This window comes from Artemia sp. Qi Xiang Cuo, chromosome 3 (genome assembly GCF_049724085.1).
Source record: "Artemia sp. Qi Xiang Cuo chromosome 3, ASM4972408v1, whole genome shotgun sequence".
NCBI lineage: Eukaryota > Metazoa > Arthropoda > Branchiopoda > Anostraca > Artemiidae > Artemia > Artemia sp. Qi Xiang Cuo.
The window spans coordinates 26,889,533-26,916,596 of record NC_142796.1 but is presented as its reverse complement, the minus strand read 5'-3'; the positions used below and the strand labels follow the sequence as shown (position 1 = coordinate 26,916,596).

The following is a 27,064-nucleotide window of genomic DNA, read 5'->3' as shown; positions in this document are numbered from 1 at the left end:
CCCGAGAGGTAGTTATTCTTCCGATATTTCAGCTTTAAATTAACCCTTGACACTACTAGATGGTGATCTTTACTCTTAACATCAATAACGGCACTCCTATATACCCTAATATCTTGTATTGATCCTGCCAGTCTTCGGTTTGCAATAACATAAGGTTAGCTGTCTTACCATCACATGAATACCATGTTAACTTATGAGCCATTTTATGACCAAACACCGTATTTGTTATAACTAGAGTGTTATACCTACAAAACTGAAAAAGTCTGTATCCATTACTGTTTTCTTTTCCTACACCAAATTTACCTAGGCTAGGGTACTATCTATCGTTATTTCTACCAACCTGGGCGTTAAAATCTCCCAGTAAAAACATCATATTTCTACCTGGGACCCTGTCTATTTGCTCCTGTAACTGTAAGTAAAATTCATCTGAGTCACTAGTATCTCCGTCAGTCGGTTCTACAGGGGCATATACTACTATAACTGATACTCTGAACTTTTTAGTCATAAAATGAGCAATTAGTATTCTATTATTAATACCTTCCCAGTCTAAACAAGACTTAGCAGCTTCCTTATTCATCATGAGCCCTACTCCCTGTCTATGTACCCCATCCTTCCTGCCTGAGTAAATAAATTCTATATCATCTAATTTCATGCTTCCTACCCCTGGGATATGAGTTTCTGAAACTCCTAATAAATCCAGTTCGAATCGTCTGAATTCGTCAGTCAAAATGTCGATGAGATAGTCATTTATCTAACGTCGTAACATTCCAAGTTCAAATTTTTATGTTCTTTAAATGATTGAAATTATTTTCGCCTCAGGAAAAGCAACGATCCCGGATACCAGTGCAGGACGGGGATCACATATCTTCTCAAATCTACACCGAAGTGCTTAAGCCGGCTTAGAACCGGACAGCAAGAAGTTCCTGTGACCTCCATGAATGAGGGCTTTGTGCAATCCTGGGCCCACCTTGGTCACAACATGGTTTTCAGCACTTGGCGATGCTCCTCTATCAACAAGAGTTGAAATCCTGCACAGACAGTCTCAAGCCTATTACCTCCGACTCATTATATATTCATGCCTACAAATATTATGCTACTATGGGGAGGCAGCCCATAATAGATAAATCAGCTAGGAAGAGGTTTACATATATATGTAGAGATAAGGATTCGTTCCCTCTAAGACTTTAGCCACTAAGCAAATTTTAAGACCAATGCACCTTTAGTATATGAGGTTTATTTTACTATAATTGTTTAAACAGTAGTACTATGACACAGCTTGTCGTCACAGCTCTTGTCGTCCCTGCACCTCCAAAGTAATCCAAATTGTCCTGGAATACTTAGCTTTATGCTAACCAAACCCAGACTGAGAGTTTTAATTCCATTTTCACCCATTTATAAATTAATACAAGGAGCAACCACTGAAGAAAGAATTTTCACTTTAGGTACTGAAGAATGTTTCTTCACTTTGGGAACTGAAGAATCGTTCTTCACTTGGAAGGGAAATCCCCAAATTTGGATTGGAAAGATAAATAATTTGAGTAGATAAGATTTGAAGGACAAAAAATAGAGTTAAGAAATTACTCTATCGTAAACGTAATACTCTATCTGTATCAGACCTTCGCCATTTTCTCCAAATCTGGACACTCCACCTAGGTAAAGCAGACCGATATAAGCTCTGGCTACTCATTTTGCCTTCCTAGAACAGTGAGGATTGAAAGGGAAAATGAAAGCAGGGTAAAAATTTTCACATATCTGGCAAGAAATAATTTTGGAACAATAGAAACGCTAAATTTATTGCTAAGAAGTTTGAAAGATCTTCGGTATTGGTATACAAGAAAAGATAAATGGTGGAAATAATGCTAACTAAATTTCACCTGTCGAATGTTTGTCATTCAGATTCTCTAACAATAGTTTTTCAAAATGCTTGACTCTAATAGCTTTCTTTTTTTCGCTACGTAAGTGATCGAGTGGGGGAAAAAATACTTCATACTCCCATTATCTCCTTTCTGGACGGACGGTGGAAGTCGATTGACTCATCAAAAATTCCTAGTGGGGTGTCCAATGATTACATGGAACCACGAGGAAATAGCCGCAGGAGCTATTGGAAAATGTCAAAACATAAGGGAATGGCAAAATTTTACCCCATCAGACTAGTTATGGGTTAAATTAAGTTTGGAATGATTATCTCTGGCAGAAGCTTGTCTAGATTATGCTAAATGAAAACACAAGGTTTATTCGCCTGTTTCTTACCAAATGTTCTGGATTATATCAAAATCAATGATAATTTATAGAAAAATTAAGGCGTACCTCAGCAGAGCAAACAAATTTTTTTTGTGATCAAGTGTGCCCTGTTTTCTGTGGGTGGGACCAAACTGTCGATCAAAATTTTTCGGAATAAAAGCCAAATTGCACCCGAATCAGCTCTGATTTTGAAATGCATGGGTATTTTTGTTGCGACAGGGAAAAAGGGTTCCAAGTGTTAAAAACTTGGAAGAAAAGAGGGGTTCAAATTTTTTAATAAAGATGCAAAAAAGGCATTCCTTAAAATCTGGAGGGGATATCTTCATTGTTCAATACCTATAAGATTTCAAGAATAAAATTCTAATGAAAATAAATTTTTCAAAACGTAGGGGAGTCATTCCCATCCCTCTCTAAGGGCCACTATTAATCTCAAAATTGATGTACCCTGTCCTGAAAATAGATTTTTTCAATCAAAAGCTACATTTTTATGCGTTTGGACGTAATATTTTCGTCATTTTGAAACCCGCTATTGTACCAAGCAAAATATTCAAAAAACTACAATGCAGAGTCAATGTTTGTACCTATTACTTGTGATTTCACTTGTTCACGGGGACTTTAATCAAAGTAAAAACTATATAGATTGCAATAATATAAAGCTGGGGCAATATATTTGTGAACCTCCCATCATTGATGACAATACTCAACAGCCTATAGGCTGCAATGAAAATGGAAAAGCAAAGAGTAAGTCACCAATATTTTATTGATTGCACTTAACCTATGGTATTTAGCAATATATTTAACCAAAAAGAAAATATGAATAGGGAATACCATGGTTTACCAGTTGCCAGGCAGTAAGAAGAATACTTTTGGGTAAATTTTTCACAAATCATATTATTGACTTACAAATAAAGTAAACATACCACTCATTGCCTTTTTTATGCTCTTTCCAAATATAATAATCATTTTTGTCAGAAATGAATTTTACCCCCACTGCTATATATACCAATTCAGGGTATATATTTGCACATTAGGGGGGATGGGGTTAAATTTAATTTTTGATATAAATGGGAGGTAAGTTTAAAATTTACCCCCACCCCCCCAATGTGCAAATATATACCCTGAATTTTTATATATAGGGGTGTGGGTAAAATTCATTTCCGACAAAAATGATTAGGCTATTATGTTTGGAAAGAGCATAAAAAAGGAATCAAGTGGTATGTTTACTTTATTTGCAAGTAAATAATATGATTTGCAAAAATGTACTTATTTTTGGCCTTGAGCTAAAATATGCCAACATTCTGCTGAAGTTCAAGAAATATATTTCCAGGGCCATTTTTTTGGCAAATTTTTTTGTTGTACATATTATTGACTTATGAATAAAGTAAACATACTACTCAATGCCTTTTTTTTATGCTCTTTCCAAATATAATAATCATTTTTGTTGGAAATGAATTTTACCCCACCCCTATATATACCAATTCAGGGTATATATTTGCACATTAAAGGGGGTGGGGCAAATGTTAAACCTACCTCTCATTTACATCAGAAATAAAGTTTACCCCCACCCCCTTATGTGCAAATATATACCCTGAATTGGTATAGGCTATATAGGAGTGGGATAAAATTCATTTCTAACAAAAATGATTATTATATTTGGAAAGAGCATAAAAAAAGGCAACAAGTGGTATGTTTACTTTATTCATAAGTCAATAATATGAACAACAAACAGTATACCCACTTTTTTAAGTTCATACAGGCTTCTAGGTAAATTTGGAGGAGTCTAAATTACTGAACTAAAAATAAGGCAAACATAACAATTGATTAATTTTGTATGCTCTTTTTGAATATAGCCAAATAGTCATTTTACTCAGAACTGCAATTTTACTCAGAACTACAATTTTGAATCCTTAAAAATGATACCCTTTTCTCTCATTTTTGGGGTAAAATTTTACTTTAGCCACTTTTGGCTATCTTGGAAAGGGGTTAGGTTAGGAAAATGAAACTGTCAGGGATGGCTCTACAGGCTAAAGTATGTACTGGAAGGTGTTTTGAAATAACTACATCCACTCCTTCTCCCTCTAGAGGGTTCTGACCTTTGATCACCTTTAAAAATCTGTGTTATAAAAGTGAAACCTTGCAAAATAGATCTTCTGCTTACATCAACTACAACAAAACTGTTTTCAGCTTCACATCTTTCCTCAATCCCAATTTATGTGGTTTTATAGATATGCAAATACATTTCCTAAATTTTGAAAAAAAAACAAAATTGATATGGCTAAAAATTTTGCTCAAATAACAGGAATTTTATTTTCAGAATAAAGCCTGATAAAAGAAACTGATAACTCAAAATTAAGGTAAAATGTTGTTTGGTCAAAAATCCAATAGATAGCCTACCTGTCATGTAGGCAAATTTCAGGACCTCTAGAGAGAGAAAGAGTGGAGGTAGGTACTTCAAAATACCTTCCAGGACCATACTTTAGCCTGTAGACCCATCCCTGAAAGTTTCATTTTCCTAAAATAACTCCTTTCTGCAATAGCCAAAAGTAGCTAAAGTAGAATTTTACCATTTTTGGCCATTTAAAATGGTTAAAGAGAACAATTCTTACTTCATTATATGCAGAATAATTATAGTAAACACGTTTTGACTGCAGCTTCACTATAATTTACCCCAACCCCCCTAATATGCAAATATATAGCCTGAATTATACATTTCCCATGTGTTTTCTTATTCTTGATTTTGTCACAGTTGGTTCAATTTATGGGCTAACAAGAGTGATGCTAGCAGACTAAAGCAAACACAGCAATTCTTTAAAGACTTATAAACTGTTTGCTTGTTTGGATCATGATGACTCAATGCCTGTAGATTGTATAATTTTATAAAAATAGAATTATTATCAGCTTGTAAGTTTTTAACCATTATTTTAGCCCTCTTCTGTTGAAAAAAAATAAAAGAAAAGGTATCATTCTCAAGGATCCATAAAATGCTTAAAATTAGATTTCCAAGTCAAACCACTATTATATTTGGAACGAGCATAAAAATGGTTTCAAGTGGTATGTTTGCCTTATTTGGAGGTCAATAATTTAAGCTCCTCCAAACCTACCAGCCTATATATGTGTATAGTATATAGAAATTTCTAAGTAGCCTATACAGAAAATTTAAAACTTTCATTTTTTGAAGTTACTACTTTAGGCTAATGATTTACTACTTCTAATGGAAACATGTTAAAGAAATATAAGTTGTAGCCCTACCATTAAATTCCTTATTTCATGCTCTTTTTAAATACTATTGTCATTGTTTTCACTGCATAATCCCCCCCCCCTGTTAAATATACAAATCTTCACATAATTTAGCCAGGAAGAAAGTGAATACATCACTTGGTGCAAAGATACTGTGCTGACTGATCAGATGAGTCCCAAACTTATTGCCAGGGCTTGTTGTACCATTCCTTGTCAACTGATGATTTGAATGACTCAGTGTTGACAGAAGAGTGTATTCTGACAAGTTCCATAGACTCACTACCCAGTTAGAAAAGATTCTGCTACACAACTTTGATTTGGTATGCTTCTTGAAAGTTTTTAAACTCTAGCTTAGGCAAAACAACTGAGGGGGAACAAATACTGAAAGTTCTTGTAAATATACAAAGAGCCTGACTAGCCTTTACAGCAACAGTCTGGGCATGTAAACTGAACTTTTACTCTTCATCAATTAATAGACCCAGGTCAGGTTTGACATGACTATTGACAATAGGTTGGCTTGTTTTGTCCACTCACTCAGTTGAGTATTGGTGTCATGAGTTTTTTTTTTTACCAAAGTGAATTACTTTGCATTTCTGGACATTGAACACCAGCTTCCAAGTCTCTGCCCAGCAAGTAAATGAGCCCAAGTCTGCTTGAATGGTTTCTATTTTATCTGAACTTTTAACTGAACCAATTACTTTTGAACTGTCTGGATAAAGACTTATTTCTTTTTTTATGTTAGAAGGTGCATCAGTAATGAAAATATTGAATAGAGTTTGGGCCAGGATTGTGCCTTGAGGCATTCCACTCCTCACTTCTACAACATTAGAGAGAAATGTTTGTCTATTTTCCCAAATAGTTTACTGCTTGTTTTTTATTACCTTAAATTGCAGCTAGGAGCAATCTAAGAATTTCTCCTTGTAGAGCTCCAGAATGATGACTAGTTGTATGCAAGAATAACTGGTGACCAAGTGCTGCTCCATCTTTGATAGCATCCCAATTGAATTTACAATCGTTGGAGGACCACTCAGCAACTAACCTTTGTTTAACAACATCAACGGATTCAGCAGTAACAGTTTCATTAGATAATTTGTTCCAATTGTTGACAATATGTGTTGAGAAGAATTGAGTACGGACTCTAGATGTTGTAGGCTGCTTGACAGGTTTCAGTTGATGACCTCTAGTTCTTGAGTGGGTACTAACAGCAGGGAATAATGCTGGGAGAATATTAGCCCTCAATAACTTAAAGGCTAAAATGGCATCCCTTCTATTTCTCCTGTATACAAGTGTAGAGAGATTCAACTTTGATAGTCTTACAGGATAGTATATATCTTGTATGCCAGATATGACTTCGGTGGCATATTTTTGGACATCTTCAAGAGTGGTTATATCTTTTTTAAAATATGGAGAGGCAAGTGACATTCCAACTTCAAGCTTAGGACACACAAGTCCCTTATAAAGAAGACTGATGACTTTAGAGTAACAAGTGGAGATGGTATGCTTAATCAAACCCAAGGTGGAACTAGCCCCAGCAGCAGATCTCTTAGCATGTGTACTGAATTTTAATTCGTTGTTAATAGTGACCCCAAGATCTTGCTCATTATTAACAGAGGAGAGTTGGTGGCCTAAGAAAGAATGAGAGCAGCATGGATTCTGTTTGCCAAAGTGAATGATATGGCACTTGGCAACATTGAATTCAACAAGTCAGGCCTCAGCCCAGTGACCCAGCAGATGAAGATTATTTTGTAGCAGGGCGCGATCTTCACCGGACAAAGCTGGTCCAAGAAGCTTCAGGTCATCTGCATAAAGTGTTAAAATTACTACTGATAATGGAAGGAGCATCATTGATGAAATCATTAAATAATGTAGGACCCAAGACACTTACCTGAGGAACTCCACTTAGAACACATATTGAGGAAGAAAGAATACAATCTCCAGAGTCATCAAACAACCAAACACATTGGTTTTGCGAGTAAAGAAAATCAAGGATCCAAAGCAGGGATTTCTCTTCAAGCTTAACTGCATGCAAGTCAATTGTGATATATTTTATCAAAACCTTCAGAAAAGTCAAGCAGAATCATGTCAGCAGGCACCCCAATATCCTGCAATTTCGTGATGTGGTCATGTGATTCCAGGATATTAATGTTAACAGAGCTTCCAGAACAAAAGCTATGTTGTGAACTGTGTAAAACAGTATTTGCTTCAAGATGTTTAATAACTGCAGAATTAATTATTCTTTCAAGAACCTTAACAACTGCTGATGGATTGATAATTTTCAGCAAGGTCCTTTCTACCTTTTTTAAAAATAGGAATAATATGTGCAGTTTTCCAATCCTGAGGTAGTCTAGAAAGATTTAATGATAATTTGAACAGCAGGGAAAGAGGTTGACACAAGACTGTACAACATTCGTGTAGGGTACGTGGGTGAATGCTGTCTGGGCCAGCAGATTTATTCAGTTTGAGGGATGTCAGTTCCTTTAGAACCAAAGTATCTGTAATCAGAATTGGTTCCATATTATGTGATACATCACATAAGGGAGGTGTAGGATATACAATACTGGGGTTGGACAAAAAAACAGAAGAGAAATATTGATTGAAAATTCCAAGTTTCAGTTCAGGATCAGCAAGTGATTTCCTATCATGCAGGATATCCGGGATTGTGTATCTGCTGCTAAATTTATGAGTGGCATAACACCAGAAAGATTTAGTAACCTTAACTTCCTCTGCCAGTTTTTCCTCAAACCTCCTCATCAATACCTTTATTTGGTTTGTTATTTGACTACAAAAGGAATTGAAAACTAGATAATTTTCTGTGGTTTTATTTTTTCTATAACGGTTCCATGCTCTGTGTTTTCTATTGATTAGCTTACTAATTTTAGTAGTCAAAAAGGTAAACTCTTTGCCTTTTTTACCTGAAAAATTCTGGTGCCTGACTTTTCAACATTTAGAATTTCCGTTTTTACATTTGACCTACTCTCCTCAATATCATCAGTAATAAACTTTTTCCAGTTGACTTTGGCATGTTTTTCAGAGACTATTTTGTAGTTAACAAACTTTTGTTGCTTAGAGGAAGGCTGAATGGTAGGTAGACATAACTCTGAAATAATTACAACATGGTCACTGTTATCAACAGGTGTGGTTATTACATTCTTAATAAGAAGGTCATCGTTACTGAGTAAAACCAGATCAAAAAAGTTGGAGACTTGACCTTGTCTGAAACGAGTTGGTTGTGAAATTGTTTGACTGAGAAAGTTACCAAAGAGTGCAGACAAAAAAGGAGAGTCTCTATTACAAGAACCAGATCCATCAATCCATTGAATTTCAGGAAGATTAAAAGTCCCCCATAAGGACAAGATCATAGCTAACGAAATTGGTCAACATGGCAGACAAATATGACTTTTGTTTTATAACGCATGAAGCACAATGGCTTCCATAAAGAGCACTCACTACAATTGAAATTATTTGACTGTGTAATTTAATCCACATAGATTCAATTTTATCAGTATTCAGAGAATTGAATGAGACTAACATTTGCTCCATCTCTTATACAAAGGCACACACCTCGGTGGCAGAGTGGGGAATTCAGATTAGAAAATAGTTGGTAATCATCAATTTCGATTTCATCAGGAGTTAAAACTGACTCAGGAAAAGCATCACCCAGTCAATTGTTTCTGTATTAATACCAATAGCTTCTAGCTTAATATGCAGTCTCATGTGGCACATCTAATTGAATACTTGTGCAAAGTCCAGCAAAATCATGTCTACAGAAAATCTATGTCTATAAGTTTGGTTACATTAAGTCACCAAGTAAGTTTGGTTGGTCTCAACTGGTTAACCAGAATGGAAACCATGTTGGCATGGGGACAATAGCTTACCTTGAGCCAGATGTTGAATGACTGTGGGGGTTGACTGTGCTTTCAAATGTTTTGCAAACAGCAGAGGTGATACTGATTGGTTGGTGATTGACTGCCTCATCTCTGTTACCATCATTGTTTATTGGGGTAGTATTTGATAACTTCCATTCCACATGTATACACTATAAATCTTAAGATTTCTGGAAAAGCTGGGCAAATGGAAGAGACAGTTCAGCATATGTCTCTTTAAGAGGTTGAGGGTGAATGCCACCTGGTCCAACTGATTGATTTGGGTTCAGGTATTTAAGGCAGGTTTCAAGGTCTACTGTACTGATAGTAATAGGTGACATTACAATTAAGATGTCATATTTGGGAGGATATGGGAGTGGAGCGCTGTCAACAGATGTGAAAAATGGCAGATTGATCACTAAGGGAATTTGGTATTGCTTGGGGATCATCAATTTTATATCCATTTTGTACCAGCTGGGTAACTGAATGTTTTCCAGGCTTTTTATCTCAGGCGTAGTTTCTGAAATCTTTTAGGATTTGACTTAGCTGATGTGGCAATTGCCTCTTTATGCTGCTCAGAAATCCTTCTAGAGATATTTCTCACCTGTTTGTGTGCTTGTTTACACCTTCGTCAATGATCTGCATTATTTACACTCTGTGAATACAATCTCCAAAACTTTTTTTTTCTGTTTCTGGCCATTTGTAATTCCTTTGACATAAGCAGAAGTGTTTTGGGATTGTGTCTCACTTTGTGTAGTGTCTATTGACTAAATCAAGGAATAAACTTATTGTTGTTATTTTTAAAACAAATTTGCAGGGACTTTTAAAAAGAGCCTGAAACCCCTTGAAAAAGATGCCACAGCAAAACAAAGTACACCACCACTGTTGAAAACCTTAATTGCAGGTTTTCAACTCCCACCTTCTACAACAAGGAAAATTACATTTTTGCATCAGTAGCACTAATGCATCCTCTTTCTTTTTTTGTTTTGTTCTGTTTATTCCTTTCTTTGTTCCAAACAAAGCTCTGAAAAATTATAGAGTTATTTAAGGTTAGGCTATTTTTAAAAGCTAATTTTTATATCCAATTTCTTAACTTTATATCATAGTCTGAAAAATGTAGACAAGGTGATAAGTTATCTTTTGGGGCGTCATTAAAGGTTCAAAATGGAATTTGTCCCAGAACCACTTACTGTATTGAATTTGGAAAGAGCATTAAAAAAGACATCAAGGGGTATATTCACTTTCATCCTAGCTAAATAATTTGAAGATGTATATATTAACCCCCCCCTTCTGATGGTCCCAAATATAGTCCTGAATGACATTTTTTTGTATCCTCTTGTGATAAAATTTAAAGGAAACATATTAATCAAATAAAAGCAGAACCATTATATTCTTTAAATTCTATTCTCTTTGCTATTTGTATTTTCTTTTTTTTTTTGCTATTTTAAAAGTTAGTTTGCATGCTAAGGTCTTTAATACACTTATATTTTTGAGACAAAGGGCACTGAGTGTGTTTTGTAACATTTATTTTAAAGGCATAACTTCCCAAAAATTGGAAAAATGTATGACCATTTGAAACTGTAGGAGAATTTTGAAATATTGGTGGAAGGGATGCTGGTATGAATCCTCTCATTATACTCTATTCTCTTTCCAAATATTATGATGGGTTTTCTGAAAATGCATTCCTGAGACACATCATGCACTTTAAAGTAGCACTAGATAAATAGTAACGCAATAAAGTAAACCCACAAGACAGTGCACATTAAAGTAGTACCATTTGAAATACCATCATATAATTTTTTGATTTCCATCAATTGGATATCAACAAGATATCAGAGTTTTGGACTCCTAAAACTTGCATTTCAACATTTTGTTTTGTCAAAGATAGTGTTTGGTATGTCTATTATTTTGAAAAAAAACTCACGTTCTACCGAAAATCAACATAAAGTTTTAGAATTTTGGCCAACCAGATAACTGTCTACCAGAAATTATCTTACCAGTATTCTACATACCTGACCATCTTTTTGGGTAATTATTCTCATTTACAAGGGGATCTGTTAATATGGATAAATTTGAAGTGGTTGAACATATCTAAAAAAAATATGCTAACAAAATGAAAGTATGACAATTAGATTTCTTATTTTATGCTCTTTCCAAATATCACCTCAAATTACCTTAAATCGTACTTGCTAGCAATATGGACGAATCCTGTGTACGCCAGTTAGTGATGATGCGGCTGCGGCACATTTGCTGCATCCCATTGAGCGAACCATGGTTAAATCACGATTACTTATCTGAAAATTTACCTTACACCCCTACCCCTCTCCCTGATGGTCTCAGATGAAGCCCTAAATGAGATATTTCTTTGTTGTTCTTATCTTAATGTGATGTTGTTTTTGTTTATTTGTTTTTTAAGCTGGATTGTATATTCTTGACCTTGTGAAATCCAGTTACAATAGAACTGTGGTTACAGTAGAACTGTAGGATAAAACTGTTATTTAAAAAATCACCTTAAATTGTACTTTCTGTCAATAGGATGCATTCTGTATCTGCCAGTTTCAGTGATGGTAGTGAGCCAGGGACAGATCCAGGATTTTTTTATGGGGGGGGGGAGGGGCAAAATAGGTTGATCCAATAAACTGGCGTTAGGAGCAAGTTTAATTAACGCAAACTTGATTTAATTAAGTAAATTACACTACTTTAGACTACGCTAGGGGAGACCTCCCTCGCCCCCCTCCCTGGATCCGCCACTGTAGTGAGCTAAACCTTGTAGAGCTTTTTATGCAGTGGTAGAGCTTTTTATGCAGTGATATAGCAAATAAAAATAATTTTTTCTTCATTAATTGGTATGTTGCACAGTCACTAAAAAATGTATAGTTACTTGGAAAAAAAAATGTACAAAACAACTAGAAGTCACAAAACCGATAAGTTTAAGAGCAAGTAGGCTTAAGCATAAAATGACCAAGTGTATAACAACTCTTGCCCAATTGTGTTTGTCAAGCTTTTTTGAAGTATCAAGCAAGGTAAAAACCAAGCATGCAGAACAATCCCAAAACTCAATTCAGGCTTGTTGGCTGATGTAATTTTGTTTTACCACAAGTAAAAATTCAAGATTTAACAATCAAAAGTCCATTCAAGATCAAGCAAAGAAGCTTCAAGTTTGTCTCAAGTCTCATAAGGTAAAACTAAGCCTGCATATCACGTCAAAAGCTTTGCATCATTTTCATTCAAGATTGCTAGTTGATACAATGTTACCGTGTTGTAACTAAAAATGTAAGCTTTCAGTACAAGACAAAAACAAGGGCTCCTTCGAGATTAAATTAAGGCAAAATTAACCTTGAATAAAAACAAATGCTGGATTCAAAGTTGATACTAGACTAGTAATTGACACATGTTTCCGTTGCCGATAACTTAAAAGGAAGCCAATGTAGGTATTGTTGTCTAATGTATAGAATTCTGTATATGTTTTTTTTTTATAATTGGATTTTATAATTAAATACGAATTTAATATATTTAATATAATTTAATTATGAATAAGCTTAATTGGATATGTTCTAATTGATTTGACAAGCATATTGTGTATTTTATTATATATTAAGTAAGCTTATCTATAATTAGAAAAAAACTTAATTAGGAAGGAGGGGATCAGAGACATAAGATTCCCATTTTTACTATAGGCCTATTTTATGTAAATTTGTTGAGCCTTTAGAGCATGATAACTTCATTAGCCATCATGAAGTGCAATCCTTAGTAGAAACATTAACCTTTGCTCTTTTTTTTAAAGCACTTTGTACTGCAGCTGATGGCCTGGTTTGTTTATTGAGTGATAATTCTACATTCGAAATGGAAATCCCATGCAGGTGGACGTAAGTATAATTGTATATTGTTTTGAGTTGGGTTTGAATAAAAGGTTTAGAGTTTAAATGTTAGTTCTGAAACTTTTCAAACTTTCCAGTGAACATAAAAATCTTCACTTTTATAAACACAATTGTTATGGACAAGATAGTGCAACAAGATAGTGTGAAGTAGATATTCCCTTCAGGTTTCCAAATTGTTGTAAGTCAATAAGTTCAAGAATCTCTGCCTTTAGCCAGTCAGTTAAGCAACCTTCGTGCTTATTTGAAAAAACTGGGATTACGGGGACCGGTCGTACGCCAGTAAAATCGTTCACGCCTCCCTTCTTTTGGATTGGAGTAATATAGCCCAGCTTCCAGCACGACGGGCAACATCCGAAATCACTAATATCATTAAAAATACTAACAAGGGGTGTTGATAGTTTATCAGGGAATGCTTTTATTAGTTCAGTTGAGATATCAATGGGACAAATACTAGTTTTTTTTCAGTTTCTGTATTTTTTCTATTATTCGCCTCGCCGACATTTCTAGGATTTTATCTTTTGGAGTTTCAGGGATTAGCTGATTTTCCGAGAAAGGGAGGAACGTTTTGCACAATGCTAGCTAGGTGTTTAAAAACACCTAGGTGTTTAAATATACTATATGTAAACAATGAACGAATTGCTTACCTTACAGCCCTTGCCTTGACTACTGTGGGGAGCTCGACATCCCCAAAGTTATAATTGCTGGACCTTTCAACAATGCTGAACAAAATAGCTCTTTTAAAGTTTTGGTCGAATGTGTTTTGGGGAATGATAGGCATGTGGGAGGAGGGGCTGGTTGCCCTCTATTCACTTTTGAATCTCAAAAAGGGCAATAGATCTTCCGACTTCCAATCAAATGAGCCCCATCTGATCCAAAGTCTGTATGACCACCTGTTCCATAAAAACCTTATGTGCCCCAGGGCATAACTTACAGCCTTTGCCCCTGGGTTCTGGAGGGGTGGGTCCACCCTGAAAGCATTGTTACATTCTCTTTGGACTATTGTGGACACAATGGCTATCTCACAATTTTGATTAGATGCGTTTGGGAAAAAAGGGTGGCTGGGGGGTAGGGGGGACTAGTTGTCCTCCATCACTTTTGACTCTTAAAGAGGGAACTAGAACTTTAAATTTACAATCAAATGAGCCTCCTCTAAAGCTTGCACAACCACCCCTTCCATAAAATCCATATATGCCCCCAGGGCATAACTCACAACCCTTATCCCCATACTCTAGGGCGTTGTGTCAACCCCAAAGGCCTTGTTATGTGATCTTTGGACTGTTTTTGAACAAATAGCTATCTAAAATTTTCTATCGGATGCATTTTACGGGAAAAGGCTGTGAGGGGGAGGGGGCTGGTTGCCCTGTGATTACTTTGACTTTTAAAAAGGACACTAAAACTTCTGATTTCTAATCCAATGAGCCCCCTCTGAAGTTCGTACTACCGCCTTTTCCATTAAAACCCTATATGCCCCTGGATCATTACTTATAACCCTTGTCCTGAGGGCTGTGGGGGATTTGTTATCTTCAAAGACATAATTACTGGATCTTTCAACTACACTGAACAAAATTTTGATTGGACGTATTTAGGGAAATGATGGGCGTGGGGGGAGGGAGCTGGTTGCCCTCCAATCACTTTCGACCATTAAAATGGGCACTAGACGTTGTAATTTCCAATAGAAAAGCCCCTTTCATTGCGGTGCCTATGATCTTTGGACTATTTTCGAACAAATGACTACCTCAAAATCTATATCAGATGCATTTCGGGAAAATATGACGTGTGGGGGGGGGTATCAGTCCTCCAATCACTTCGACTCTTAAAAAAGGTGGTAGAACTTCTGATTACCAATCCAATGAGCCCCCTCCGAAGTTTGCACCACCAGTCGTTCTATAAAAACCTTATATGCCCCCCAGAGCATAACTTACAACCCTTGCCCTGAGGGCTTTGGAGGGACTGTCATCCTCAAAAATTTCCGGACCTTTTAACTACGCTAAACAAAAGGTGCTCTCAAAATTTTGATTGAATGTGTTTGGGGAAATGGTGGGTGTGAGAGGGGGGTTAGTTGCCCTTCCATAACTCTCGACTATTAAAAAGGGCGCTAGACGTTTCAATTTTCAATCGAAGGAGCCCTTTTTGAAGTTTCTACAACAACGCTTTCTATGAAAACCTTATATGCCCCCAGGGCATAACTTACAACCCTTACCCTTAGGGCTTTACCCTTTGGGGAAAAGATGGGTATGGGGCTGGTTCCCTTGTATCAATTTCGACTATTAAAAAAGGCACTAGCCCTTTCAATTTACAATAAAAAAAATAATATATTGTGCCCACATCGCTCTTTACTTAGGCAGCGCTATTGCGCTGCATATGACACTACTTAGGTAAGTGAAGTTGTCCACTTGATCAATATTCTTGTTACCCAACCTCACCTCTTCACTTTCACTTATTCCTAGTCTTATTAACTTAGTCTTCTTGAGATTAATATCTAAACCTATTCTTGCATACTGAACTCGCAAAACCTCTAAAGGTTCATTTGTTTTGCTAACATTTTCATCTAGGATGCGTAAATCATCATCATGATCTAATTCTAGGAGAGTTTTATCTCCCCATTTGATCTTGTGTTCTCCCATTGCCTTTGTTATGCTCCTTGGGATAAAGCCCACAAAATGATCCATATAAAAGGGGATAGAACGCAACCCTGCTTATTTCCTGATTTAATACCAAACCAGCTACTAACCTCATTTCCTTAACCGCAGCAATGTTGTCCTCCTACATGGCACTAATCACTTTGATATATTTATTTGGTATACCATACAAGGATAAAACCTTCGCTAAAGCTCTTCTGAATCAGTTGAATCAAACGCTTGCCATAATATATAAACTACTACTACTACTACTAACAACTCACCGCAGCACAAAGCCACCTGAGGCCAACACAGCTACGCATGCTCCTCCTCCACCCCAATCTATTCAAAGCCTCCCTTTTTACACCCGCCCACGAAGTTCCCATAATATAAAATATAAAACTGGGGACCATAATATATAAAACTGGGGACTAAAGGCGTTTGATGACTCAGGTACTTCTCAATTATTGATCTGAGATTGAAAATTTGATCGACACATCCTCTACCTTTCTTAAAACTATGCTGTTCTTGTCCTAAAACTTTATTTGCAGAATCTTCAGTCTAAAAAGTATCATCATACTAACTAATTTGGTTCCTGCAGATACCAGGCTAATTGGTTGAAATTATTGGATTGGCTTTTTATTGTGAATTTTTCTGCTATTGAAGGTCTTGGATATTTGTTGTGTTCCTTCGTTATTTTATTTAGTGCAGTGCATCATCTGCACGGTTCTGTTGTTGTTGTTTTTTTGACAAATTTTAAAAACTCATTGGGGTACAGCCAGTTTAGGACAATCCTCCCCTACCGCACCCCATCCCCTTAGCAAAGAAAATCCAGATCCTGTTGTTTGTACATGCTATTTACTTTTTCACTTTTTTTTTCTTTTTTTTCCCTATGGGTTTGAGCTCTTCAGAAATGTAAATTCTGACTACTGCATTGAGTGTACCTACTTCTGATAATTTGTTTGTTACTCTTATCAATGCTCAAAATTTGTAATTGAATATGTTTCAGGAATGGTTACTCGTTTGAGAAGGCATTACTTCTTTCTGTTTTTCTTGGTACTTTTGGAATCGACCGATTCTACTTGGGGTACCCTGCTATTGGACTTTTAAAACTGTTCACATGTGGTTTTATGTTTGTTGGCCAATTAATAGATGTCATACTTATTGCAACACAAACTCTTGGTCCAGCAGATGGCTCAGCATATGTGATTAGCTACTATGGCCAGGTTTTGGAAATATTGCAAATAAATGATGACACATACAGGTATCCGCAGGAGGATTGGTTCTCATAATGGTACGCTTATTTGAATATGAAAAACTGATACCGTACTATAAAAGCTGATAAACACACAAGGAGGAACTGAAAAATCCTGTGAAAATATAGTTGTGAACATGGTTTGATCCCTTGCTGACTTATCGCTAATTTCAGTGAGTTTGTTAAGTTTTTTTTTTTATTATACTCTGGCTGTTTCTGAGCCTGTAAATCTTAATTTCATTTAAACACTATAGCCATTTCTCGTATTCATCTCCCCAGCAATGCTGTGTGTAAAATACCACACTAGCGCACGTGTATCACTTAATTTGTAATTGCACACAGCCAAAATTCTGTTGAGAATAATGAAATGTTTTTGGGAACTGGAACAGCAAAAATATCCGTTGTTAGACTTAATTTTGGTTTTCCTGTCCTGGCTATTTCTACTGGCCCAGATTAGCTCTTTCTTCAAAGTCTACTTTATATGTCCACCTCATAGGTTATGAAGTGAAAAAAAATAAAAAAAAACATAAAAAGAGCATTTAGAGTCACTCTAAAATGTTTGAAAGGTCATTTGAAAAGCCCAAAATCAGTACCACGATTTGACAAAGGAAGTGAACAAAAATACAACTTTGGCATGTTTGTGTTTTTAATGTTTTTTTTTTTTGTTTCTTTTTCCCCTGGTACAGCAATACCAATTTTTTAATCATTCTTTAGTTTTCTAGTCAATTTTATTGCAATTTTTTATCAAATTTTCTCCTTAGGCCAGGTGTAGCCCTGGTTGAACTAAAACTGGGATGAAATAAGGTTGAAACTTAAATATAAACTAATTGAAATATTTGCAGGAAAGCGAATTAAAAAAGTGTATCAACAGGGACAGTAAACATGTAAATATGAACAATGATAACTCTATTATATACTTCGCGTACCTTCTTTTTTTTTTTTTTTTTTTATAATGATTGTCAATAACCTTTTTCTGTTTCTTGCCATCCTAGCACAACCCAACCTTACGGTCATGTATGCAGGCTGAATATTCAGTCCTTATTTTTTATTCTAATTTAAAATCTGTAACTTCTGTTAAATTTTAAGGGAGCAGCAACACAAATTTTGCGTGCAAAAGATTTGTGGACAAAGCCTGATATTTTTAAGGAATATTTTTTAGGCTAATATTATTTAACTGGCAAGTTTCAACCAAATAAAAACTATTTTTTTTAGAATTAGCATCCCCAATCTTAAAGTTTCAATTACTTTAAGTATTATTACTCAAAATCTAACTTCAAATGCCATATTTCAAAAAATTTTAATGCATGAATTTTTTTCCTGATAACTCATTCAAAAAATTGGTTTAACTTGTATTTAGTGGGAAGCTTCCTTCTAAAGCAAATTTCTTTAACAAAACAGATTTCATTTGGTGTACTTCTTATGAAAATTTTATGACGAAATAATATTTTTAAGTCTAAACTTAACGGCACAAAACTTGATTCAAAAATTCACATCGATACAAGGCATACCAATATTATACTATAATCAAAATATATTTATTCTCAGTATAAGAAAGTTACACGTCACGAGAAAACGTAAGAGATGTTTTACATCTCTTAGGTTTTCTCGTGACGTGTGTTTAGGGGGATCAGCAGTGTCCCTTGTTGGTGAAAGGGTACAGTGTGCTTTGACAGTCTTGATGGTGATCACTGATAGTCTGATTCTAAAAGAGTGCAAGACAGTCAGTCCTCTGTAAATGTTACATTGCAAATTGTATAGTGTATTCAAATTACTATCCTTTGCATCTTTTGTGTTTGCTAATCTGTGGTACTATTTAGTACTGTAAGAACAAGATTTACTTTTATATGAGTCCTCATGTATGCAACAAAAGTTCAAGCGAACTTTTAGCTTCGGACGGATAACCTATTAAACAGAAACAGTAAATTCGTGAAAGTTTGATGCTAACTAAAAATGGAGTTGCGATTAGATGAAGTTTCCTCTTCTAGCACATTAATTTGAATTGATATGACCATTTCCTCAACATAATGGATAATTGAAACTTTTTTAATAAGATTTAACACTGCAGCAGATAATAAGATTTTTACTGAGAATTTGATTTTTAATTTTTTCAAGTATTATGCTGTATAAATTAACCTCGTTTAAAAAAAGGAAAACAACAGTACTACATTTTTTTTTTTAAGCAAACAAAGAATTCTTTTTGCCATCTTTCATTCTTTATGCCATGGTTTTGGCTATATTTTTAGATTCGAGGAGAGATTCTTGATCTCGCCAAGTAAGAGGTATTTTAGAAAATTCGGGACAAACTAGACTGTGGAATCACAGGAAAGGATTAAGGCTAGAAAAAGGGTTCTAATCCAAACAAGTGAGGATTATTTTAGAGACCCAGGAAAGCCAGAAATGGCAATGTCACATAACAAGGTCTCCGTCTTTCTCTGTGTGCTAGAATTGAGGAAGCAGGGGGGACTTTATTCTAAGGAAAGACTTAATAAGAAGGAATTAAAAGGGATGATATCAGCAAGAGAAGATTTTTCACCTCTTGGTGACAAGGAAAAGTATTTTGGAAAAATGAGGTCGAATATAGATCCTTGTTGGGACGCTGTCCCTTTTCTTTTTAGATAAATGACCGATTTCCTTTTTTGATGTTGCTATAATTTCAGAGGAGGAGCTAAATTCTTGTTGCTAAGTCTGTGGTGTCGCAATAAGTAAACTTTTAGTTAAGGATCTAATTCTGTCTGTCTGAACTTGGCCAATGATAGATAATGTTATTCAAAAAGCTTGTGGTTATGAAAACCTCATTTATCGGATTGGCAGGGTCAATCTAGGGTTCACCCCCTACGTCAGGTTTCTTTGTGTGAATATTTTTTGTTTTTTTTTTACTTTGATCGTTTCTAGACTGCAAGGTCTGTTTTCAGAGTCTGTTTAGTTAGTTCACTTATAGAATTCACAGTCCATGTTTTGTGGGAGTTTACACTTGGAGGAATACAAGTGAGTTACTTTCTCTAACTGTGCGAGATTATTTTTCCCCAAACCCAGGCAGGGTAGGAAAAGATTTTGCGAGAAGGACCGTCATTAATGTATGGACAGGAGGGTCCGTTACTCTCCAACGAGATAGTTAGAGAGTTTTCTGTGGTAACACAGACAACGGCACCTTGGGACCCATGGTTTGACCCTTGAAAATACAGTACACGTTTCATACACATACTGGTTGCAACCCCAGCATGCAAAGAAATTGTAGAAATCTGTAATTGCTTGATCACGTTTCTATATTCTAGCGGTACCGCTAGAGGAGGCACTGTGGGGTTAGAGATCAAAGAGTGGTAGCCTATAGGATACCATATCGAATAGCTGGTAGCCCCATCATTTTAGGCTATTTTAGGTTTTATCTTTGTTACTTAGCATTGAAGACGCCTTGTTTTATAGAGGTGAAATATCCGCGTTGCTTTAGTTTTATCTTTTCCTTCTACTGCCCATAGTCCTATTTGCTTTCTTTATCTTGTGATTTCTCTCTCTCTTTGTTTTTGTGAACCTTTGGTCAGGTTAATGAATATTGCTTTGTATTTTTGAAAGCTGTGAAATCTGTTTAGAAAATCGGTTGTGTTTAATATGTCATTTTCTGCTTTTAGGACTAAGTTAGGGAATGGTGTCACATGAGCCTCCTAAGCTTAAATAGTTTTCTCTTTGCCAAAATAATTCGAGCTCTCCTTTGTACTCTTTTGAAAGAAGTGATTAGTTCCCGAGGCCACGCTCAAAACATGTGGTGTGTGGCCGAAAAAATAGATGTGTGCGCCACCACCGAGAATGTTTCAGTGAGTCGGTGCACCACGGCAAGGGTTGGTAGCGGAGGCCCGCCGAAATATTGCCATGCCAGATCTTTTTTAAGTTGCTAGCTTCACTATAGAAAGGATTTTATATGGAAGGTAAAAACTTTTAACTATACTGGATAGATAGTGTCTGCTAGAATTGCTACAGTGAAAAAAAAGAATGAATCATGACTTAGCTACTAAGAAAGACGACTCTATAACTTGGCTCGGTAGAAGGAGGTTAATTTTCTGAACATATTCTTTGGAGTTTCATTGATAGAAATTATTTCAGGTTGCTAGATATGAAAAACACGTAGTGGTTAGTTTCTTGAACGGATTAGGGGACTGAACATGGCTACGATCTCATTTAGCAACTCGACCCTTGCCTCAGCTAGCCTCGAATTCTTGCGATTTTTTGATAATTCTATGGGTGAAGTATTCCCTGTCTGTCTACTCATTGTATTCCCTAACTGTTTTTCTTCTTTGAAGTTTACCAAGCTGCTTGGCAGGCTGCTGGTATTCTGATAATTATTTCATGTGCTAGGCAACAGTGTGGCCGCAGCTCTTTTGTGTTGACTAACACTACATCAAGTACCACCCTGTAATTTATCTATTCACAAAAAAATGCCTTCCCAAAAATTTAGTTGCAAACACATTTAATCGCCACACAGCTAAAACCATATGGACGAATTATCACACTAAATTCGTGACAAATAATTGAAAGCTTGCTATTTGGACAGCACGAAATCGTAGTGACGGGATTATAATGTCCATGAGCTTATTATAGAGACATTTAGTCACAGGAAGTTTAAACTCAGCAGAGTGATAGACTTAAAATGCTCAGAAATTTTCTTCTTACCTGAAATATTTTGAGATCTAGATGCAGTTTTTGATGTTTATGCCCATTTGCCATTTTTTTAGTTGATGATGACCCCCCCCCCTCCCTGTGAAGGAAGCGGGTAAACAGTATAGATCACTTAATCTTGACTTTGAAGAAGGCAAATTTAGCTTTAGAATAAGCTTTATAAGCTTAGATAATTGATCAGTATAAATTTTCCCTCTTTCAAGCATCTTTTTCAAGATGGGAAAACAAGACCTAGATTAGACCTAGGTGATTCGACCTGTGAGGGTTCTTTTTATCCCGCACTCCAGTTTTAATGACTGTAGAGGCCAATGAAGGTAAATTTACGCTTCGAAAGGAGAAATTGAGGAATTATCTTGAATTTCTATTTGGATTCAGTTTGAATCTGTGAAATCTAGTTCACAGATGCGCTTATAAATTTCGAAATATTCAAGATACGAGCAAATGATGACCATTTGGCTGTCACTAACGAGCCAGTGATAAGAGGAGAATTCGTCTTCAAAATGGTGAAAATGTTTGTGTCCGAAACTTAAAGCAAGTTTTTTTTATCTAGATTCTTCTATCTACAAACGATCCAATATCCGTCCTCAACCCTTGTACTTCAAATTTTAGACAAGATCCAGGGGTTGAAAAGATTCTTCCATATGAACAAGAAAGCTCCCAGGAAAAAGACAAAATGTAAGTAATATTGTCTCAGCTATTCACAAACCACCACTTTTGACGTCATATGTTGATTCCTTTTTGGGGAGTAGATGTTTCAAATCTGCCTGTGCCATATTTTTTTTTTTTTTTAAGAAAATAAATTTAAGCTAATAACGATGTTAGACTTTGATGATAGTGATAAAATTAGAATATAGCGACATTAAACATCAGACTGTTCTCTGCCAAAGTCCATCAACACATCCAAAAAGAGCCAAGGTTCTCACTTGTTTTAAGCTATTAATTCCTTTGTTGGCTTCTGGAGAAAGCATTTTTCTCATACATTTTGTGCCATACATAACATTTTTTGGCATGGAAGGTACTATCCATGTTAGTTACCTCGATGACAGTAGAGAGGGTATTCAGTTGTGACTGATTTTAACAATTAAATGATGTATGTTGGAACCACAAAGGTGAGGAAACTTATTCTTGATAACTTCAAATTTGTTAAGGCCTTTGAAGAAATTATTTTTTGATCCGTTCAACATACATTCAGTGCTTGTCTTCTCCTCTACGTGTCAGTTAACATACAGTTAAGTTTGGATGAGTGAAATAGATCTTTGAGGAACCTTTTGTATTCGTATTCTTTCATTTTTTACAGGAATATATTGTAACCACTAATGGGGTGACTTTCCAGGTATTCTTCAGTATTGATCAGTAAGTAAGTATGACGGCAGTAGATACTCAAGGTCCAAACCGGCGGTGCTGATTTCCGTTTTGTGGCCCTTCAGTCAGGAAGTGCAATGGGGGGCGCACGCAGAAAATTTTTCAGCGTGGTGCCGCTGATTTAACTTTCAATGCCGCCGCCGGAATCTTTTTCGGGGGAGCTGGGGACTAGTAACAGTATGAGAAAGTTGGCCCAAGGCAAAGACATTAAAAGCTGATTTTAAACTGAATCAAAAATCCTTGACTAGCTGATTATATACTACATTAGATTTTTATCCAAAGTTTTGCTCGCGGATATACCATTTTCAGGGTTTAAAGGAGATAACAACTTCGTTGCTGTGGAAACAAACAGGATAATGATTTTAGACAAAAAATAGAGCTAAGCCTTTATTGATTGCTAAGACAAGCTAGATGTGCTAACTGGGCCTGTGGGCCCTCCATCGCCGTTTATTGTCAACTCTTTATTATAGTAGGAATGTTGCTCCTTGTTTGAAGCAGATTGACACAAATGTATTATCGAAGGTAAAAATTTTACCCTTGGCTACTCGGAACACCCCTCCCCCCTTCTCCTTGCTCTCTCACGCTCAATTTTTGCAATCAGTAGAAACATGAAACCGTATAGGAACCGGAATCACACCAGTATCTTAGATTGGTGCTGCTTTAGAAACGAAGGACCAGAGCTCCTTCCAAATCCCTTCCTACCAACTTTTTAGTAGAAAGGTAGGTATGCTGCACATCATTTTAACCAGAACCATGCAATGATTTAAATTGTGTAATTGGAGGCCCTTGGTAAAACTCACAACAATCTCTGCACTCTCCCTACTACATGGCAGAATGACTGACATCTTGCAGCTGATTTGAAGCAAAATCTCCGAAGGATTTCAATCTATGTTATTGGGAGCATAAAATTGAATGATTACTGTTCCTAAATCCCCTGGCCCCTGTCACGCCAATTTTCTTGCAAAAAAGTTGGCACATTGTACCTTTTTAGAACCAGAATCACACAGTGATTTTTAAAGGCTACTATTGAGAACCAAAGTAGTACAGAAGCCTCTTCACTACCCAGCCGAAATTTTAGCACAAAAGTGAGCATGTTGCATCTTGCATGAAGCAAAAACATGTGAGATGTTTAATATCTATGATTGGAGGATCAAAGAGGGTTTGAGACCCCCTGAAACATCCCTTGACCCTTAAACCTTCAACATTTTACAAGAAATGTAACCACTCTTCACCTTTATTAAATCAAAAACGGGTAATGATCTATGATCTATTTTATTTAAGGTACAAAATGAGTCTGCTCACATCCCTGCCAATATTTAGCAAAAACGAGTGAGCTTCTTGTTTGAACTTGAACCCTACACTGATTTTCGCTGTGTATGATTGGAGACACAAATATGGCGCTTGCTCTTAACTTTTGATGAGTAAGACTAAACTTGATGAAATTTAAATATTTAAAATCAGCATAAAAATCCGATTGTTTTGATGTATCTATTGATATTAAAATCTCGTTTTTTAAAGTTTCGGTCACTATTGAGACGAGTCACTTTATAGGGATAAAAAATCTCAATCTTAACAAAAGATAGGAAGAATTATAGACCTCCCAATAAAAATTATATTTTGGCCATTACTGAACAGTTGTTACTGATATATTTTTTTTCATTTTATTTTTATTTATATATATTTATTTTATAATTTTTTTTTTTTTTATTTCCTTGTGTTTCCGTTTCTAGAATGAACTACACAGAAAACTTACAATAATGCTTTTTCTATGGATATTCTTTTGATATTATATTTCTCTATAGATTTGTCACTACCATTTTGCGTTGTTAATACAAATACTGAATATTTTTCTGTGTTTTCTTCTTCATTACTCTGTTTTTTTTAAATAACTTAGTCGGTCAAAATTGTTATTAGCTAACATTAAATCCAGTCGTATACCCAAGTGTAATTATCTTTTTTCTGTTCCAGAAGTATCTGGAAACTGCGACCGAGCTTCATATCGATCTGAAGTAAACACATGATTTGGAGGATTAGCAACCAACGTGATGCAAAAATATTGATGCTTTTATATTGAAGCAGCAAATTCATGATCATATTTCTTTATTTTTGGTTAATGAAAGATCTTAAGCTTAACTGGCCAGCCATGACAATAAACCAACAAAGATAAAAATCTCATTTAAAAAAAAAAACAAAACCCAATACTGCGGCCAGTGTAGATAAAAGAAACGACAAATGCAAAACAACGCCGATATTTCGCCTGTATCCAAACAAGGCGTCTTCAGCACGAAGAAGCCTTCGTGCTGAAGGCGCCATAAGATCTTTCTTAAGACGAGAGAGAAGCCACAGAAATTAAAAAGCATATGTTTGCTAACCTCTCGATATAAAGGGATACATGTAGTTTAAATATTGACCCAATTTATGATAATCTTCTAAAGAGTGAATTAACAGTCACTAAGGGAATTAAGATTATAAATAATCACCAGGGGACTATTTTACCTGCTAGACCAAAACGAATTGCTTCAATAATAGCCAATAAAAGGATTATTTCGCAACAGAATTGTTAAAGTAATTTCCACTTTTTTTATTTTTCCTCAGTTGCTCTGGTGTTCTCACTGAAGTAACTCTTTAATAGCATTTTTTCCCTACGTGGATCAGTTTGCGCCAATTGTATATAAATATTTTTTTTTGGTGGTGGTTCTTTTATTGGTTTTTTAGTTTTAGCTTGTTTTTTTTTTATCTTGTTCCTCTTCTGTTTCTTTCGTGCTGAAGACGCCTTGTTTGGATACTGGCAAAATATCCGCGTTTTTTTGCATTTTTCGTTTCTTTTCTCTCCACTGGTCGCATTCTCGTTTGTTTTTTTTTTTTTTCACTTAGATTTTTCTCTTTGTTTTTTTTTTTTTGTTTTTTTTTTTGGAAAGGGGAATATTTTCGACGGAGCTTAAATTAAAGTTTGCCGGGACAGTGAAAAAGCACTTGAAAATTTTAATGATGCTATCGCCAAAATAAAAGTAACGACTTACCTTTAAAATGCTTGAATTTCAAATAATCCCATCCCAACTAAACAGGAAAGGGCCAAATTGTATTGAAAGAAAAGCCATGGACTGCAAAACAGGAAAGTTAACCATTATATTACGTCGTTAAGCTAGTAATCATACAGAAAAATATGATTAATTATCATTTTAATTGCGCAGTTAATATATTTAGCAGCCAAATCTTAACATACAAGCAAAACCAAATGTTGTTGTCAAAGATGGGTTGAAAATTTATATATTGAAAAAGAATGACAGCAGTTCGTGAGATGTCTTTTTTTATACCCAGGATCTTGTCAACAAGTCCCACTGTCTGAGTTGATGCTTAAATACAGCATTCATATGTGTATGTTTTTCTCATCTGATAAGGGACATAAATACTTGGTGTCATTTCTGCTTTCACATTCCATTCACAAAAATTTTTGCTAAGAAGACAATGTTATTCTGTGTCTTTACGGTAATATTTTACCATCCCTATAAAAACTTCAGGGCAACAGTCAGTGCTGATGGATGACATGTGGCCCATAGGCTGCATGGTCCACAGGCCTGGTTCAAACCACATGCCTCTTTTGCACGGGCCCGTAGACTACACGTTCTACATGCCTGGTTCAAACCAATTGCTTCTTTTGCACGGGCCCGTAGGCTGGACGTTTTATCTATCTGGTTCAAGCCAGCTGCTTCTTTTAGATGGGCTCGGAGGCTGAACGTTTTGCAGGGCTGGTTCAAACCAGCTGCTTCTTTTGCACGACTTTCAGAATACACGTAGAATTTAAGACGAGGGTAAAGAAACAGTTTTGAAAAAGAAAGATACCCAGGCTTTTTTCATTTTTTTAGGAAAACTTTTTGGGATTAAACTGATTGATTCCGTTAAATAACGATAACTTAAGTTTGTTTTTGCTGAACAAAATGGCTATCT

The 27,064-nt window shown here is 35.7% G+C and overlaps 1 protein-coding gene across 4 annotated transcripts; it reads left to right on the top strand.

The window, feature by feature from the left end:
- The first annotated feature begins 2,737 nt into the window (after positions 1-2,737).
- bisc (TM2 domain-containing protein 1 biscotti) lies at positions 2,738-25,223 on the top strand. 4 transcript variants are annotated; one of them, XR_016141559.1, is made up of 5 exons: positions 2,738-2,982; positions 13,126-13,207; positions 16,847-17,131; positions 22,308-22,432; positions 25,088-25,223. XR_016141559.1 is itself a non-coding variant. In XM_089086858.1 (4 exons), the coding sequence occupies exons 1-3, from the start codon at positions 2,802-2,804 to the stop codon at positions 17,127-17,129; spliced, it is 546 nt and encodes a 181-aa protein (XP_088942984.1). In that variant the 5' UTR covers positions 2,738-2,801; the 3' UTR covers positions 17,130-17,131; positions 25,088-25,175. The 4 variants fall into 4 exon arrangements, 1 of the variants encoding a protein (XP_088942984.1); XR_016141557.1 differs by having other exon boundaries at positions 2,742-2,982; positions 16,847-17,265; XM_089086858.1 differs by lacking the exon at positions 22,308-22,432 and having other exon boundaries at positions 25,088-25,175.
- The last annotated feature ends 1,841 nt before the right edge of the window (positions 25,224-27,064 follow it).